Genomic DNA, 18,553 nt, shown 5'->3' on the forward strand with positions numbered 1-18,553 from the left:
GGTCCGATCAAAACACAAATAAATACATTTTTTTCACCCTTATTCTTTATGTTATGTACTACCCTTATCTTGACCCCAGACTATTTGCCAAAATTGTTTGTTTTACCTTTCTTTCACTCCAATTTTTTCAGAAAAAATCTGAGAATCAACAAAAAGAATTGGTGTGGCCTAAAACTTAATTACACCTCGTGTACACTTTTTATACTCACAAAACAACTGCACTGTACGTGTAATCCTGACTTTATTTCGCAACATGACACATGTACTGTTATATATTATATATTTCCAGGAGCTGATACTCAGCCAGACGTCCCACCGGTCTTATCTGAACCCTTCCGTCAGGCCAAAGGCCACAAGGCAAAAGTGGTGGATTTGTCCTGGAATCCCTATCGGCCAGGCTGGCTGGTGTCTGCCTCATATGATAATACAGCTCAGGTTAGGCCGAACCTGTACATATTCATAGTCTGGATGTCCTCTACTGTCCAGCTATATTTGGGGCACCTGAAACGAGGATTAGCACAAAGTTCAGTTACTCAGTACACGTTGTTTGACACGCATGCATCGAGTCGTGCATCGCTATATTCACATGTGTGCATTTCATCAGATGGCGCTGAGTCTGCACAATCATGTCCATCGCCTCGCGCTGCGCTTACTATGCACACAAGTGTATTTCCTCACTATAAGGGGGGTAGACGCGCATTTTGTAAGCGTCAAAGCAGAGGGCAAGACGCCGTAATGCCGGACATTTTGAAAGGGTGTGCTGAGGCCTGAATTAGTCCATAAACATGTGCATTTCCTCAAAGTCAAACAACCAAAGTTGGCACATACTCATATTCCGTGAGTACAACAAACCGTCTATTTCCACGCAAAGCGTGGCGAGCCTGGCGTCATACCTCACGAACTTTGATCCGGTCACCTCGCGAACTGAATCAGCTGATACATTTTTTTCTTCTTTTTTTCAACATCATCTTTATTGCACAGACACACATTTAAAATCAACAACGTACAACATACAAGATGAGTGATTTAAAAACCTAGGTCGGCCCCTTAATCAGTAGAATCTGGAGGGCGCAAGGCAATATAGTTACGTGCATCTGCCTTCCGAAACATATAGACAAACTGTATTGCACAGGATATTTGCTGTATTGCACTTACATGATAATATACACAGTAGTAAATGTTCTAAAATGTAAATAGATGTTATCAGCTTGAAAACAACCCCAATGGTGCTTCCCACACAGGGGTGTTCCTTGCGCAGTAGATTGCGTAGGATGTGCAAAGCGCCCAGCGCCCTAGTCTGTGCTTCAGCTGTCTGACTTCTCTGTCTTTCCTGCCTACAGGGCATAGTGATTTTAACTTCGTAACATTGTCACTGTTAACCCATCCCCTGCTACCCACCTCTATGGTAACCACCGTAGCACTATAGTGACTATGTGAGTTTATCTCTTCCTTAAGATGTTCATATTTGGCCATTTTTCTATCTACAGCTGCTTGGGCATTTTGTTCAAATGGGACAGTCAGTTCAATCAGAGTCAACTTCTGTTCAGCTGTGTTTTGTATGGTAATGTCCGGTACGAGGGAGGTAGGCAGAATGTCCGGGGGTACTGTTGTGTGTGTCCCGCCCTCTAGGACGTCAGGGCTCAGGTCACATCTTATTGTAACCGGTGTCTCCGTCGTGAAGTGCCAATGCTGTAGGGTCGTTACCAGTTCCTTTACGATTGTGGTGCCAAGTGTATCTGACCGTCAGTGCCACTGGGCATGAATTCAGGACATGGCGAAGAGACTGGTGCCCTTGACACAGTGGGCATTTTGTTGAGAGAAGCTTTCCCCAGCGGACCAAGTTGTCCCGTGTTGGGAGCCAGTTCGTCATCCCGTTCACCGCGAACTCAAAGACACCTCGCGGGGCATTGTACAGGGAACTTCTCCATCCTACGTCAGAACTTTTGGCTTCCAGTAGTTCTATCCACTTTCCTTGTACCTTAAGTGTGCTGCAGTGTTCTTCAAGCTTACTGTCATTGGCCTTTTGCAGCCGGGCTTTGGTTGTTTGGCATAGCTTCTTCTTTGTTTGCTGGGAGTTTACTTGTTTGTCCTGGGAATCATCGTTGGACAATGTTGTTAGGCTTTGTTATTCCATAAAATAACCAGGGTTCACACCGGCACACGTCTCCTTACTACAACCGACTTGAGGTCATCTATTATTTATTGACGTCCTAAAGTGAGGAGACTTGTGAATACCTCGGTCGTATATTTCCTCATTACAAACTAGATCTGCAAGATGTGGGTTTCCTCACTACAGCCGGTATTTGCACGACTCTGGTGTTTTGTGCACCTTTTCGCATGGCTTATACGTCTGATAAATTGTGGTATAATTTGATTGTCTTTTCCATGACTATTGAAAAAAAAAACACAAAGTACAAGATGTACAGAGCCAGTAGTAAAGGATGTCCAAAAACAATGGCTTGTCTGACAAATGGTAAATCCTGACAAACAACCACTGATACGAACCCAAGTAGAAAAAGGAGAATGCATTGGTAGAATGCTGTTTTTCCCTTAGGCATGTAACACGTACACTGTCACTAAGGTGCTTAGACTAAGCAGAATATATATCCCATCTCTGTAAAACAGCGTATATTTATTTGAAGGCAAATGCACTTTGCTGTAAACAACAGATCTCTGTACACAAAACTTTTTGCCGACAAATCTTTGTTTCTTTAGTATATTTAACTCCTCTAGTAACAGCGTATAGAGCTCAAAATAATTAACAAACATTAAAAGACTTTGTACCTGTGCAGCATGATAAAACGACAGCTCCACCACTGCTGCATGCTCTCAATTGTAAATCTGATTTGCGGTCAGCTGCAGTTACACAGATGTTTCTGTCGCCTCCTTCCTTCAAGCGACGCGCCACTGCGTGATATATGTGCACATGCGCACTGCTTACACATGCGTAACCAAGGCAGCCCAACTCGTGCAAAGCATTTTGGGTCTAGGTGATCCTACTAATTTTTAGGGGTGTCAGGTATATTTTTTGCCAGGGCCTCAGGGCTAGCCTGTGTTTACTAGAGCTTAATGACCCCCACCTGGTTGCCTAGAGGGCGGTATCCGTTGGGCCGGCTGTGCTAGGAGTGCGATTTAGTCAGGCTAGCCTTAGGGTCTATTTAATTTATTTATTGGCATCAGGACCCCTGGCTTACAGCTTGGTTCCACGTTGTGTCATTGGTTCAACGTTCGGATTTGGGTTTGTAACCTTCAGATGCAACTGACTCCAAACAAGAACTCAGAACAACGTAGCGCCTACGTTCGTTGCCTGCAAACATCAGGCCTGGGATCAACCTCATATGCGTAACATTGCCAGCATCGTTTCCACCAGACGGCCGTTCTCTATAAAATGGAGACACACATTTTGCCCAGAAATCGGTATATATGTTATTCTCACTGAAAAAAACTTGTTTTTCAGGTCTCAAGTCTATTTTTCATTGTACGTGTATACAGTTACAACTACAGTTACAACTCCTGTTCTGTCAGTGTCATTTCCACAAAAAATGCAATGCAAACATGAATTCAATGTCCGCAATTGAATCAAGACTAAGACCAAAGCACAGCTATATAAACAGCCAAATACCTAATAACAAGCAAGAATTTGTATTGAAGCAGTAAGCCGTTGCAAAGTTTGATTTCAACCGGGACATTCTAAGATGAACTTACAAAACGAACACATTTTCCTGTCCAGTCTTATAAGCATTAGTGCAATACAAGTCACCAAGGTGACCATTCATTTGGGTCACACATCGTTTTCACACTCTGCCACCCAACCAGCATTTCTTGTTTCTGAATCTATTAGTAACGTTATCGCATGAAAATACCAAGATTGATGAAGAGCGTTTGATTCATGGTCGAAGCAAATATAGGAGCACGAATACACACATCATTCAATTCTCGAGCCAGAATGTAAATTGATTGGGATTTAGTATCTTTAAAGTTACACATGTTGTTGCCAAGCAGTCGCAAACTAAATAGACCAACATTTGCCCATGCCTGCTGTCCTAACTTTGTTAAAAGGCTTTGGACAAGAACCAGCGTAGGTGGTACAGGACCCACACCAGCTCTCTAAAAATTGTACATTAGGCAAGGATATTACCTATCAAGTATGAATAGAAAACACGTAGTAACCTGGGTTTTCCCATGTTTAGTAACATAATGATACGCTTAGTGGTGAGTGGAAGAATCGCAGTCTTTAATTCATAGCGAATGTCGCATCCCGCAAAATTGCCTTCGCGCAATGGGAGCTAAATCTTGGCATTCATCATGACAACGGTGGAGGCGATTTGAGCGACGTTCATGTTCACGTCGTCTGTACCATGGACATCATATGACCTTGCCTGTACAAAGGCAGTAGCTTTGGAGTTCAGATCATTGAAGCCATAGAACGTCGATGTCAGTTATCTCAAAGCAGATCTCCACGGTGCCAAAATCGTACAAGCTAGCCAGAGAACCTCCAGTCAGCCAGAGAAGTTGTCAGGCTCCGTCTTTGCAACCGTTGGCTCTGCTTGGAGACTAGATGTCAGAACTGCCGTGCACTGACCTCATTCCTTTGTTATTTATTACTAAATTTATGGGGCGGAGTTAATAATTATAAACTCTTTGAAATCTCGCCGCCCGGCTGATGGGTGCATCCCAGACCGTGCGCTGTGATTGGCACGCTGGCAGGCCGGCGGCTATTTTCTGGTGGTGCGCATGCCATTGGCATGGCAACGCGGCAATGAAACCACTTATGCACGAAGTGTATCATAACCAAACCGGCGTAAACAAGGCCCGATTACGGCGTAAAGAACCTTCAAATTATGCTTTGCCCCGTTCTCTTATAAATAAAAAGGAAGCCATGAGCTCTACTGTTTTATTTTCGCTGTAGGCCGCCGATTTTTCAGCCCAAGTCCCTGAGGCAATGCGCGACATGTGCGCCACTACATGACGAATTTTACATATCCAGCAAACAATCTTCACAAACAGTGTTGGCTCTTTGTGCGTTTTTCGCGGTACGGAAGGGAGGATCCGGAGCTACGCATAATTCTATAGAACATTTCTGCCCTGCTGGACGTGAACCGCTGGTAGGTCGAGAGGCAGCAACAGTGGAGTGGGTGCCATTGAGCGTGCTGTGGGGTTCATTTTAGTGATATCAATGGGACATTCTGGCTTATTACAGCATGTGATAGCTTTCTATTACAGGCATTATACCCCGTGGGGTGTCCTGCGGGGCGCCCCGTGGGTTCGGGTGCTCCGCGGGGCCCCAGCTTTTTTTGGGGTAGATTATGGCACAAGGGAGCGCCAAAATTTTCAACATTCAACCCTCTGAGATGACAGTTCCTACATTTTGAGGATTTCAAAGTAAGAATTGAAGGCTGTCGATAACAGCGCTGACAAGTTCACTCAGACAAGTGAGAATGCATTAATTGACGTTTCTAACAGAAACCCTTTAGGTCTCTTCTGGCAAATGGTGTGACTTCAGCCAGAAACAGCGGCGTATAAGTAATCTTAAAGTCACAATGGGACCTTTATATAGACCTCGGCTGTTTGCATTGCAAGCTTTGTTTGCGCAATTGGAATTGCCAACCTTTGAGATCACAATCCATTGATTACTTCATGCGTGACATTTTAAATTAGGTGGACGACCTACAGGATGAGTCTGTTGGGCTGTCATGAGTTGGCAAATTATGCGACAGAGCAAATTTTAATGGTACACCTTCTCTGAAATTCAGTTCGAAATTCAATTTGAAATTTTCAAAATTCAACCCTCAGAGATGACATAAGGTGACATTACTACATGTAGCTGGCAGAACAGAAAAGGGCCGTATACCTTACCGCGCAAGATCTATAGTGAGTCGTTCTCGTATGTGGCAGCGTAGAAAACGCGTTTAGTGGAGAGCAGGATGGTCACTTATGTTCCTGCCAAGAAAAGCCTCGTAAGGCCCGATAGTACCTTGCAGGTCATAAGGTACTAGGTTTAAAATCTCAATCTATGGCCATCTGTGGTACAAGACGGCCAGTGACCATCATTAACTTTATTGATGGTAAGACAATCTGACTAGGGTGCAGCAGATACCCGTCTCGCAAGTCGGGTACTGGTCATCATCTGTAAAAGCGCACACAATGTACCGTGAAAACATCAGCAACTTCGCTCGAAACAAGTCTGACTGCTACATCTGCTCGTAAATTAAAGGCAATCTCGTGTCAAGCACACTGTGGGATCATTCCCTTGTATGTGCCTTGATATTGCACAAGATTTTGGGTGTTCAGTGGATTGTTCCATTGTGTAGAAGGGGAGGATTGCAAAACAAAGCAGACTGCGGACATGACACTCGTTTGTGACTTAGAGCAAGGTTGGAAAAGTTTGACAGCGCTTTACGCACAATCCATCAACTACGTTTTACGCTAAATTCCGGGTAGCTGCTACACATTATGTAGAATTAAAGTGACCTATAACGCTCTATGCAAAATACACCAAATACGCTCTACGTTGAATTGGAGGGGTCGGCAACGCTTTACGTAGAATTAAAACGGCAGATTACGCTCTATGTAAAAGGGCATGCAGGCCCCCACATATGTATCACTACTCGATACTGTTACTCTAATTTGAGACCCTATAAAAAAGATACAAAATGAGTTCTGTTCATCGCACAAACAATGTCTCAAAACGTGGCCGTCCGGTTTTGAAAGCCGCTCAACGTTTATAGAATAGATTCGTGACATTTTGTGGACTATGGTTATCTTTTCTGGACATAGGACTTGAATTTTACATTGATTTTGTTTTGTCACAGTAGTTGAATCCTTTTTGCATACTATTAGTAATCTATACAATACAGGCATTAATCTATTCATTATCAGCACCTGGTAACTAACCCTTTGTTATGTGTAAGCATGCCGATTTCAATTGTTGGAGTGTTTCCCAACGCTGTTTTTCTTGTTATGGCTTGCGTTCCATTTTAAACTTACATTCTGCTAACTCAGGGTATCTTCGGAATGATCAGTTTTACAAACACATCATCATCATCACCGTTTTCATCGATCAACGCAAGTGACGTCAGGACTTCAATATGTGTAATATACTTTTGACATTTGAGGAAATAGCAAGAATTAAGCTTTAGAAATGTATACAACGAAACTTATATCAATTCTATACTGAGGAAAAGATTACAACAGAGCACAATCATGTATTAAGTAATATAGCAAAATAGAAAATGTCAAAATCTGAGGCGGGAATACTAGCATATAGTCGGTTGTTGCGACTGCGCTACGTGCGGAAACCGCCTATATTGAAGACGTGTGATGTGTTAACAGCGTAGGACGCAGAACGGTGGGCGGGCAGAACTCACATGGTCCCTGCACGTCAAAGCCATGACTAACAAGGCAAGACGGACTGCTGGCATGCTTTGCACCCTTCGATAAAAGGTGTCTAAGGACACACTACTCAGGTTGTACAAGATCATGACTAGACTGACATTTTATGGTCAGGCCTTACAAAGCGAGACGAAAAACTGGTGGAATCTGTTCAATACCGCACGACCAGAATCATAAGTGGTCACCTTGGAATTCCGTACCCCTCTCACCACACCGTCTACTCCCAGCTATCTCTTCTGTCGCTCGTCTTTCGCCGCAAGTTGCACACAGTGGCTACTCTCTACAAACTGTTGAACGAACACTGTCCACCTCACTTACAAGGTCTTCTGCCATCTACCAGGTCATCTAGTAAGTGTAAGAACTCAAAAGGCCTTTTTCCACAGACCCACCCAACTGTGGAACTCCCTCCCATCCGACACACAGACTGCCCTCTCACTGTCTACTTTCAAAACTGTGGCATGGAAGTCCCTTGGGTACACATTCTCTGTCTAACTTCCCAATCCTAGTAAGAACTTACCATGGCCATGTTCTAGTGTACACCCATTTTACAACTCAAAACGAGATTGCACTACCAGTTGGTAGATAGTGAATGTACTCCCTTTCTGGATTTAATAGTGTGTTATTTAAAGAATGGATTTTACTGGTGAGAGTTTGATGCTTGTATGATGCTCCTTTTTATCTTGTTAATTAATGTGACCATTTTATCCTATTATGTATGTATTGTGTTACATACATACATGTACTGTAATAGGATAAAGTAGTCACATTAATTAACAACCTTGGCTGTACCCTGTATACAGCCAAACCTTGGCTGTACCCTGTATACAGCCAAACGAATAAATAAACCCCGGGCGGGAAAGCTGAGCGGAAAAATAACTTTGGATAGCAGAGTCTGCACATGTCCGTGTTTTGCTAACAAAATGTGCGTCTACTCCGCTCATACCTATAGTTATAGTGAGGAAATGCACTTGTGCGCGAAGTTAGCGCAGCAACAGGCGATGCACAAGTGCGAAGTAAGTGCTGCCAGATGAAATACACAGGTGCAAAGAATCCTTTTTCCTACGCATGCAGAAACTGTAATATGTTTTATTAATGATGGCTTACATGAGACTCCAACAAATGTCAGAATTGTAGTGATGATGTTCTGTACTTGTCCATGTGTCTGGTAAAAGTTTGTTTGTAACATATGATTGTTATGTTTCTTGAATATCATGTAAAGGGACAGTGTTGTCATTTTGAAGGTGTGGGATATGACGAAAGAAAAGGCTGTGTCCAACTTCCGAGGCCACCAGGGAAGAGTGCTGTCAGTGCAGTGGAGCCCAGTGGACCTGGACATGGTGTACAGTGGAGGGGATGACTTCTCTGTGCAGTCATGGAAAATATCTCAACAGGAACATAAAGAGCCACCCATTGGTCAGTAAACTAACTTGATTATAGCAGTAATGGATGGGGGGTGGTCCATATTCCGACATATGTTCTAAGCAAACACACAGTCCTTTTGTTAAGGTGTGTATGACACTGAACCCATGGAACATGAGCTTTAATCTTCAGATATACTTATAACTGAGATTAAAGCTTCCACAGGCGTGCATTTCTTTTTATGTTTAGTGCTGTGAACATAACCATGAAAATACGAGGTGATTGCTGGACAAAGCGTAGCATTTGAAGCATGAGAAATAACACTGAAATACTCTTAAACTGTTTATCTGTCTCAAACAAACTCAATATTTTAATTCTGCCGATCTGTGCTGTGCTTACAACATTGCAAGTATCGTCAATGCCTTTTTGCATTTCATGATCGTGGTCACATTGAAATCAAATCACGTGATTGATAAATATGGCGGAACGTGGAGACGTTGTAAACAACGCACCTTGTTTCAGCTCAAATTACCCAAGAATAAAGACACTAGCAAGAGACAGGTTTGGGTTTTTGTAAATATCAATGTTCAATAAACATTTCTTGTACTGTATATGTGATGTTATCCTGGATTATTCCATATTCTACACTGAGTAATTCAGCTGAGTTGAAGGCCATGTTCGCAGGCAGTTCGTTCGTCAACCTTCGACAAAGGCATAAATTCAAACAGGTTTTTCAGTCGTCGGTTGTGGGAGCTCACGAACTTGGACATATGTTGTGACCTTGTCGTTTGCAACATAGAAGCTTGGTCTGTTCCATTCCATATGTATTACTTGTGAACAACCATGCATAGATCTGCGACGATAATTCTTCAAAATATTTTCGAATTAGGGGTATGTCGGAATTGCGAGCCCTCCCGTTATCCTAACTCGGATATTGTGCCTGATTAAAGCAAACAACCATTTTCTTCTTACATTGATAATCAAGATCTAGCCAACAGATGTTGATTCAACATTAGTCAGAAGTATAAAATTGGAAAACTTACCCCAATCCAGCAGTAGTGTTTCATCAATCAAGTATCATCCATGTTTAGATCACAAAGTGCCAGGAAGGAAGCCCAAATCTAAGGGAAAGGCAAAGAACAGGGGAACAGAGCCTCATAAACCACAGGACCTGAAACAGCCAGGTGTTACCAGGGGCCAGGAGGAGGTTGTTGCAGCCCTAAGTTGTCCAACACCAAGCCATGTTATATCTAGGGAAGTGGGAAATACTACAACCATTCTTGAGTCTGAGGAGCTGCTAATACTCCTGGAGGAGAAGCGAGCACAGCTGATGGGGAGACAGAAGGCGGGCGACAGTATAGCGGCTGTGGCTCAACACGACCACTGTGACGGGGACAGTTCTTCTGTATCTATTGAAGGCCAAGAGGGAGCTGGTCAGCTGAAGGGTCAGAGGTCACTCACTGTGGAGGCGGTACTACCACAGCAGAGGACCAGTGATACTGCAGTTATACCTGTTGTGGAGTCAGCAGCTGAGATGAGAGGTGGGAATCATTTCTCCTAGCTTTGTTTGTGATATCAATGAATGATGTCACATTATGGGATCTCTATACCTGCTGATTATGTATGATGAAAAATGCTCCATTCTAAGGCAATTTGCCTTGAAGTGCTTGATACACCAATGACACCAAAGTATACTGTTTTTTTTCTGATTAGGCCACACAAATTTTATCAATTGCTTCTCGGATTTTTTCAGAAAAGAATTAGAGCGACAGGGTGAAAAGAGGAAAAAAAACTTTATGCAAATAGTCTGGGGTGAAGATTATAAAGGGTTTACATAACATATAAAACTAGAGTTCCACGAACACATTATCTTCGCCAAATAATCAAGGCTTATTATGGAGAGTGATTAATATTTACATGCTTATCACCCCCTGCAAATTTGATCATATATCATACCATTTGGAAGTTATGATGGGGGGGGGGGATGAGTCCAGTCTAGATAGGGTTGAAAATCATTTGGTGCTACAGGACTAGTATATATGTCTAGTGTGCTGATATATGTTATAACTGGTCATGAAAAAATATTGAAAGTGAGGATGAAATAGTACAGTCAATATATATGAATAGAATATATCTCTACTCCAGACCATACACATTTTGAAAGACATAGTACATGTGACTTTTCCATACCTAGCAGTGTTGCAGTTTTGGTGCAGTGTACAATGTACTCTCCAAGCAGAGGAGTGGGTCCGGCTGGTTTTTGACGTCTTTTTAGATGTTTTTGTCAGGCTTTCTATTTTGTCCCCTTTTCGTTATGTCACCAACCGTGTGTTGGACAAAATTGCCTAAACTGAACAAGTTAAAAACCAACCGGACCCACACCTCTGCTTGGAGTGTAGTGAGTGTCCCATCTGTTTTTTTTATGCCCCATCTGTTTATTTATATTTTTAGGCAAGGCCCTCTTGACCTGTTTTCGGGAACACTGTCACATGTCCCATTATGAAATATGAAATGCAGTGGATTTACTTCCCTTACTAATTGTGTAAATTACCTCCTGATTTGCATAATTAGTCATTGATTATGTAAAGCACCATCTGAGGTCTCTGACATACCAAACATCACGACGATCTGTCGACCCCTTCTCAAGTTATTCATGTCCGAAGGTCAAAGCCAAAACACCCACTGCAGTTCCAAACAAGCCGCTAGGGGGCCCAAACTTACACAACTTACTTCCTGTGACATGAACTATGTACCACACAAAAATAATGACCATAGCACTTTCAGAAAATAAACCCCTTTCTTTGATCTAGTACTATAATTTCAGTAACAAATTACCGTTTGCTATATAACGTTATATGAATTGATATTGAGAAATATTTGTAATAAATAGAAAATTAATATAACATGTGACCACACCTTTTAGGTATGTGCAGGCCTTTATAACCTATTTTGGTGGCTATTGAGTTTTACAACTGAACAAATAGTAAAACCATGAGTAAAAATTTGTGGATGGGAATAGTGACCCAAGAAGCCCTATTGGGAGAAGCAACAAAAAAAAATTGGTGTGGCCGTACATTCAACCATAATAAGTATTTTTCAATGAACATAGGCATACGACCTTCTTCTTAGATCTGATGTTATTGAACAATTTCTTGGTTAACGGAATTTTAAAAAAATGCTAGATTGGGAAATCAACATGAAAACAGAATCTCAGAGGAAAGTTTGTACTGCACACAGTTTCACGGAGTGAACAGGGTCAGGTGCAAGTTTTCACCCCAGCCTTCTAATTTAATGATGTCCCCGTGCTAAAATTTAAACAAATAAATCCGTTAACCAAGATATTAAATTGGTGTGGCCAAAAATCTAGGTGCACAGAGAGAAGTTTGGGTGCATAAAATAAGATAAAATAGAATGTCTACAAAACATGATTACAATGTTAACCCTAATTTTTTGCCTACAGATAGCCTACAGATATATCTAGGTGCACTGGTGCACCCACAGTAAAAAAAAATAGGGGCACAGCTCCAATTTTGGGTGCACAAAAGTGCATATATGCACCCAGTGTTTCAAGCCCTGCAAATCAGCAGTTCTTCTGCCAAGTAATGAATTTAAAATCCCTCATTGACATGACATTGAAGGTGGCAGTCATTTTGAAACGTTCTCTTGGGAAGCAAACATAGTTGTGATTACATAATACAGTTGCAATATGTTTGCTCTGTTTGCTGCTCAAAATAACCTTTTTTCACGAGCTACAGTCCTAGGTTCTAAGCCTGGCTGTCATGTTCACTGTTAACCTAATTTGATTACCCATATGGTAGAAATCAAGAATTACCAGTATGATTTGTCAGGTTTGATGTTCAATAACATTAGGTCTATATCATACAAATGTCTCTGTTCATTGAGTATTAATTATCATGACTGAATATAATAAGAAAATGTTGTACAGTATTTTGTTGTTATTGGTTTCACAAGCACTTTGAATTTAAAAATTTCATATCACTTGCTTTTAAGAATGTGAACAACACAATTTTGGTGATAACTCAGCAAGGAGAATGTTAATCTAACATAGACATGGGTACAGTCCAACAGGACTTTGTTAGTTGTCAGAAGGTACAACCTTCCTGTCTATTCCTAGTACATTGTTGTGAGCCAAGGGTGATTTATCTTTAACCAAACACGTCTAAAAACGGAGGGGGGGGGATTAATGCAGTCACTGCGTATGTTATAGTTACTCTAGTTATAGTTATCACTGCCAATGGACATGTAGCCTCCTATCATTACTGTGTAGATTCAAGAGTTCATAGAAAGAAGAAGAAGGGGCGGTCACTGTTTCCTTTATCAGCTAACATGGACAACCGTGCCAAGTGTCACCTTCAACAGGACTGTCTGACTCTGGCAGATTTAATGTATGGTGAGTTCAGACATCTGTCTTCTTACTACATGTACTTTGAACTTGAGAAGCCACAGTAGAGATCCTGTATTCTTACATTTGTTGTAGAGAGTTGTTACAGTGCAATGTTCTGACTTTTACAATTACAGTTCTGACTTTGTCTTTGGACTTTTGCCCATTACTGCACTCACTCACTCACACTCACTCACTCACTCAAATAGATAATGATTGTGTATGGTTTACTCTGCTCTTTTTTTCCCAAATGCCCACAAGCCCATAGCCCGTACACAAGGCAGTGAAAATTGATTCCATCACAGCTATTCAAAAGTCGAAAATAGGACAGCAAACAATAGTTTGGACATAACATGCACACACTCTGTTATCTGGATAACGTAGTTGGCTGTTGTCCCTGCCACTGCTGTAGCCTAACTCCTGGATCAGAGTGAATCCGGCTGACCAGATCTTGCCAGATTCAGAAACCTGGTATAAAAGTGCAACCCCCATATATTGTAATACTCCTATGTCTTCTTATTTTCAATCTGCAGTACATCATTATGATACCAGTCACTGACGAAAGACAGTGGATACTGTCTGAAACGTCTGACTGTTTCAAAATCTTATCCAGTTGCTTGAGTAATTATTTTTGGCGTATCTTATTACCTGGATGTCTAACCTTCATCAACGCATCATTATGATAGTTTTTTTCCTTCAACTTGCTTAGTACATGCATGTGATCAATAACGGGGGGTGTCCATAGTCCGGTAACTGTTCTAAGTGAATGCGCAGGTCTTTTGTCATCGTACATTTTGCCCTGAACCCACCAAAAACAAGCTTAGATCTTGTAACAGGCATATAACTGTGATTGAAGCTACACATACATAGTTTTCATTTAAACAGTAGCGTTCCGCACTTTGTTTTATTACGCACAAAAGTCACGGCAGTTTTGGGGTTTGCATTCTAGTGGAACGTTCTAACACAAAAAGGGGGTCCAAACTCCGGTAAGGTGACAAGCAGGTCATTATCGTGGATGTTTAAGCATCCCATGTAAATAGAATTACACTAAAGCCTTGCAATATCATTTTTTATCGCAAATATGTGCCATATTTTGTATTTCAGTGAGATAGAAATTTCCCTTGTCACTGTGAGATCAGCCTGCCGCCGAAAACAAAATGGCGGGACAGTGTTTACGTTGCCTGCAATCGTATGCCTTTACGCTTTCAGTTTCATTGATGGTCTTTTCAACCTTGTCATTGATAGCAGCAATATCTATGGGATTTTTTCAGTCGGTAGGGTTCAATTTTCGGGAATGATCGGCGCTCTACCGGCGGGTTGACTAATTTAATTGTGTTAGGCACCTCTTTTGGCTGCCGTCATACGTCATTGGTAAAGATAGTGGAGCGACAGGATGAACACTGCGGCGTCATTTTAACTCCGATTATCCAACTTTAAAGGCAAAGATGGTATATAGGTTTGTTTTAAGAGGAAGTCTAATGAATGTCCTTCCTATATATGGTGGTATCCTTTTACATGTTGTCTTCTACGATGAGAAATTAAAGAGTTTCGAAGGGCATGTTCTTGATGCGTTCGCTCGTCAACCCGCACGGAAGGCGTCAAACTTGTGCAATTTTTGAAATCTTTATCCGTTGGGGCTTACCAACTTCAACACATACTCCAACTTCGTGGTGATTTACATGAAGGTTTAGTCCATAACTAGGTGTACTTATTATATGCAGTGACCCATGCATATCTCCACAACAATGATTTTTAAAACCTTACCGGACTATGGACCTTACCGGACTATGGACACCCCCCGTTAGCCAATTAATAATAGAATGTTAAACTTCTTTTATTGGAAATAACATTGGAACTGCCAAACACATCTGTCCAGTTCACATCAGAAGTCTACATGTACATATTCACACTACTGTGTCAAATGACTGGAAAGGAATGGCATTTCACAAGCGAAAAACTCTTCAGCCATGTTCTTGCTATCTTTAGAAAGAGGTGACAGAGACGTAGCCTCTGGAAGTGGAGACCTCATTGGACTTGGGCTTTTCTTTGACAGGAAAAGTTTGTACAAAACTTTCAGAGAAGAAAGTAAGTTTAGCAAAATATAAATTCTATGTTAGAAGTGTAACCTTTTCCATAATGATAAGGGATTGAAAAAGGCATGTACAACCTACAATCTGGGAAAAAGGTTCAAGATTGCAGAAAAAGACAAAAATACAATGTAACTATTTTGCACGTTGGATAAAATCAGGCTCAGTATTATGAATGTGTGAAGCAGCCTACAAAAACTACATGGATATTTAGATTTTCAGTTCCAAATACATGTACATTTGTACTTGTAGTAGTGTCCAATAAGAACATACTTTGATGAGATTATGCTCCAGAGCAGTGACAAATCATTACCAATTTATATTCAAATCTCAAGAATTACAGAGCTACTGTCTGCAGCAGGCTTGGGTATTTGTAGCTAATTTGACTTAAACAATTAGAGATAGAATTTTGACAAAATTGCAGGTAACAACGAAATGTATTTGTAGCGTTGATGAAGCATATTCAGAAGAAATGTTGACATTTGTTATTGACACTTCATCTTGTAGACACATGTGTAAGAGGATGAAAGTATTATCATGTGAGTGTTACAGATAGAAAAGTGAATGAATGATCAGATAGAAAAGTGAATGAATGATCTGTACAGTACAAACGGATATACATGTACATATAGAATACAACACAGGGTATTCCATATCACCCGAGGTACCAGCCCGACCGCGGGTAGGATCGACCCGCGGGAGGGCTGGAACCGTATTTCATTTATGTCATGCCCACCCGAAAAAACACACATTTCAATGCGGAAAGCACCAAAAGTTGAGGGAGTTTTGTGTCCTCAAACACTAAACTGTAACAACATTGATTCTAACCTCCGAATCCGCTATTCGAATTTTCGGCGGCGGCACAACCGGCGCGCTCGAAATGCATTCTTAATATTCTGCCCGTGACAACTCCCGAACCCTGAATATGGGAAATTATCACATAGGTAGATGGCGTCGACCAATCAGAAGCCTCCATTGCCCACAATAAGTGGTCTGTTATCACGCCATAACACACCACTTATTGACGTCATGTCAGAACGCAACCGTTCCATTTTGCAGAGGGGGTATCTTCTTGATGAATCCTTTTCTTAACCTTGTTTAAAAAATCTTTATAACCGTTGCATTTTGTAGAGGGGGTATCTATTTGATGAATCTTTTTCTTAACCTTGTTTAAAAAAATCTTTATTGTCTTAGAATTCCTAAAAATTTCCTTAGAATACATGAAAAAGGGAAAACAAATTTGAAATTCCCAAAAATGTTCCGCGTGTTCCATTTGCTGTTGGCCAAAGAAACCACGTTCTATCTAAGGTTCCGCGCGTTCCATTTCCTGCTGGCCAAAGAACCTGTGTTCTATTCAGGTTTATCTGAGGTCATGTTGCAGGGAGATTCTTCAATGATAACATTTTCTGACTGACCTGAAACCGACCCTCCTATCCTGTGTGGTTGAAATAAATAAATCAGGCAACAGTTGTACATATTCTTCATCGTCTTCTGTTAAAAAAGGACAAATGTGAATTCTGAAATGCATTCTTAATAGTATAAGGGATCTATGCGTCAAACAGAAATTGTCTACTCTTATATGCGTCAGTTTGGATAAGCTATATGATAATAACGTTAATGACCCGCCTCTTCCTCGGTGTATATGGTGTCATAACGCCTGGTCATGTGCTATAACCACCTCATAAAACCACCTCGTTCGCTTCGCTCACTCGGTGGTTTTATTCGGTGGTTATAGCACATGGCCAGGCGTTATGACACCGTATACACCTCGGGGCGGGTCATTAACCCTTAATTATCACACGGTCCGGAACACCCGTATCAGGCCCAGGCATGACATAAATGATTCTATGACTATATATTCAGGTTATCATACATGCATTGCTAATCAATAAAAAAGCATTGCATTGACGGACTTACTCTGGGAAAGCAGAAAGCTAGGTGTTCCTTTTGTCATTAGGTTTGAACCATTTAGAGAACGGGCATCTGGATCATAGCCTGCAGCTGGCCATCTGGAAAGGTGACATTGTTGGAGCCCTGCAGATGGCCAGCCAACACGGCCAGCTGACTGACTGGTTAGTGGCCATGGCACCTCTAGGTGAGTCAGATGCAATAGTACTACATGGCATTTGTACAGAATAAAAGAACTCTTTTTTTACACAACCAAGTGATTTATTCAACCTACATTTCAATAACCGTCTGTCACCTTCTTCAAGGCAATTCTGACTGGTTCACATTGCACTGCAGCACAGGGATTGCTGCTTATTCCCAAACACAAAGTATTTAACATTAGATATATACAGTCACAGGGAACGGCATCACAATGCCGTCCCAAATGTACAGACGTGTAACACATACACATCATTGAGCAAAAAACAATGTAGCGATTGTCATCTACTTCTTAAGAATGCAGTCCCAAACGTGACGTCTTAAAGGGGCATATTGTAGAATCTGGTGGGCAAAAACTACAAATAGTAAGAATTTGAAAGATCTACACTAAGATTCACATTTCCACCATTAATAAACGACGCAAAACGTGTAAAATCTGGTTCATTTACAAATTAACTTGCGTCCTACAAGTTAATATGCAAATAAGCCAGCGTAGAACGCTAAGAAATTATCGAATCGACCGTTAGGGTCGGAGATCAAGCGTCATAGGAAAATATCACCACAAGTGATCAAACTTCAGAACGTCGCACGTCTATCGCGTGTTCGGCGATGGTTCGACAAAATGGCGGACAAGTCAAGTGGTGGTGGGGATTGCGTATACATTTTTTTTTAAGTCGTCCGCACGATACTACTATCGCATCCATACGTGATGAATATTGCTGTGCAGTGTAATAAGGTAGATTCAACTAATGATGTAGAAAAATAATCCAAAACAAAGAATTTTGTTTTATGCTCATGTCACAATATGCCCCTTTAACAACCCGAGAATTAGATTCCTTGAACACAAACGCCCCAGCTCGCATTCGTCTGAAGTCTCTCAACACATCCACATTGAATCTCCGGGCCATACCGTTTCACTGGACAAAGTCAGAATACTGGACACTGAGCAGGACTACTTTATGAGAGGTATAAAGGAGGCCATATACATCAGGGCACTCCAGCCATCACACAACAGAGACAGTGGGCGTTCTAAACTTCCTGGCACGTTTACATAATGTAACGTATACGTAATAACATGTGTCAATAAAGTCACGTGTCTGTAACTCTCGCGAGTTTACGTTCGGCAGTGATTGGTCATTATTGATCCTGAAGAAGGTGACAGTGGTCGTCGAAAATTTGATCCGTGAATACCTTAGTGTTGGAAGAA

The 18,553-nt window shown here is 41.4% G+C and overlaps 1 protein-coding gene across 1 annotated transcript in view; it reads left to right on the forward strand.

Annotated features, from left to right (window-relative positions):
* Positions 1-18,553, forward strand: part of LOC136440468 (gem-associated protein 5-like) — a 77,060-nt gene that overhangs the window by 38,251 nt on the left and 20,256 nt on the right. Inside the window, exons 13-18 of the mRNA XM_066436516.1 lie at positions 290-435; positions 8,634-8,805; positions 9,843-10,292; positions 13,040-13,162; positions 15,140-15,238; positions 17,198-17,335. Of these exons, the coding sequence (XP_066292613.1) occupies positions 290-435; positions 8,634-8,805; positions 9,843-10,292; positions 13,040-13,162; positions 15,140-15,238; positions 17,198-17,335 (1,128 nt within the window). The remainder of the gene's footprint in view (positions 1-289; positions 436-8,633; positions 8,806-9,842; positions 10,293-13,039; positions 13,163-15,139; positions 15,239-17,197; positions 17,336-18,553) is intronic.

Source organism: Branchiostoma lanceolatum, chromosome 8 (genome assembly GCF_035083965.1).
Source record: "Branchiostoma lanceolatum isolate klBraLanc5 chromosome 8, klBraLanc5.hap2, whole genome shotgun sequence".
In the NCBI taxonomy this organism is placed as follows: Eukaryota; Metazoa; Chordata; class Leptocardii; order Amphioxiformes; family Branchiostomatidae; genus Branchiostoma; species Branchiostoma lanceolatum.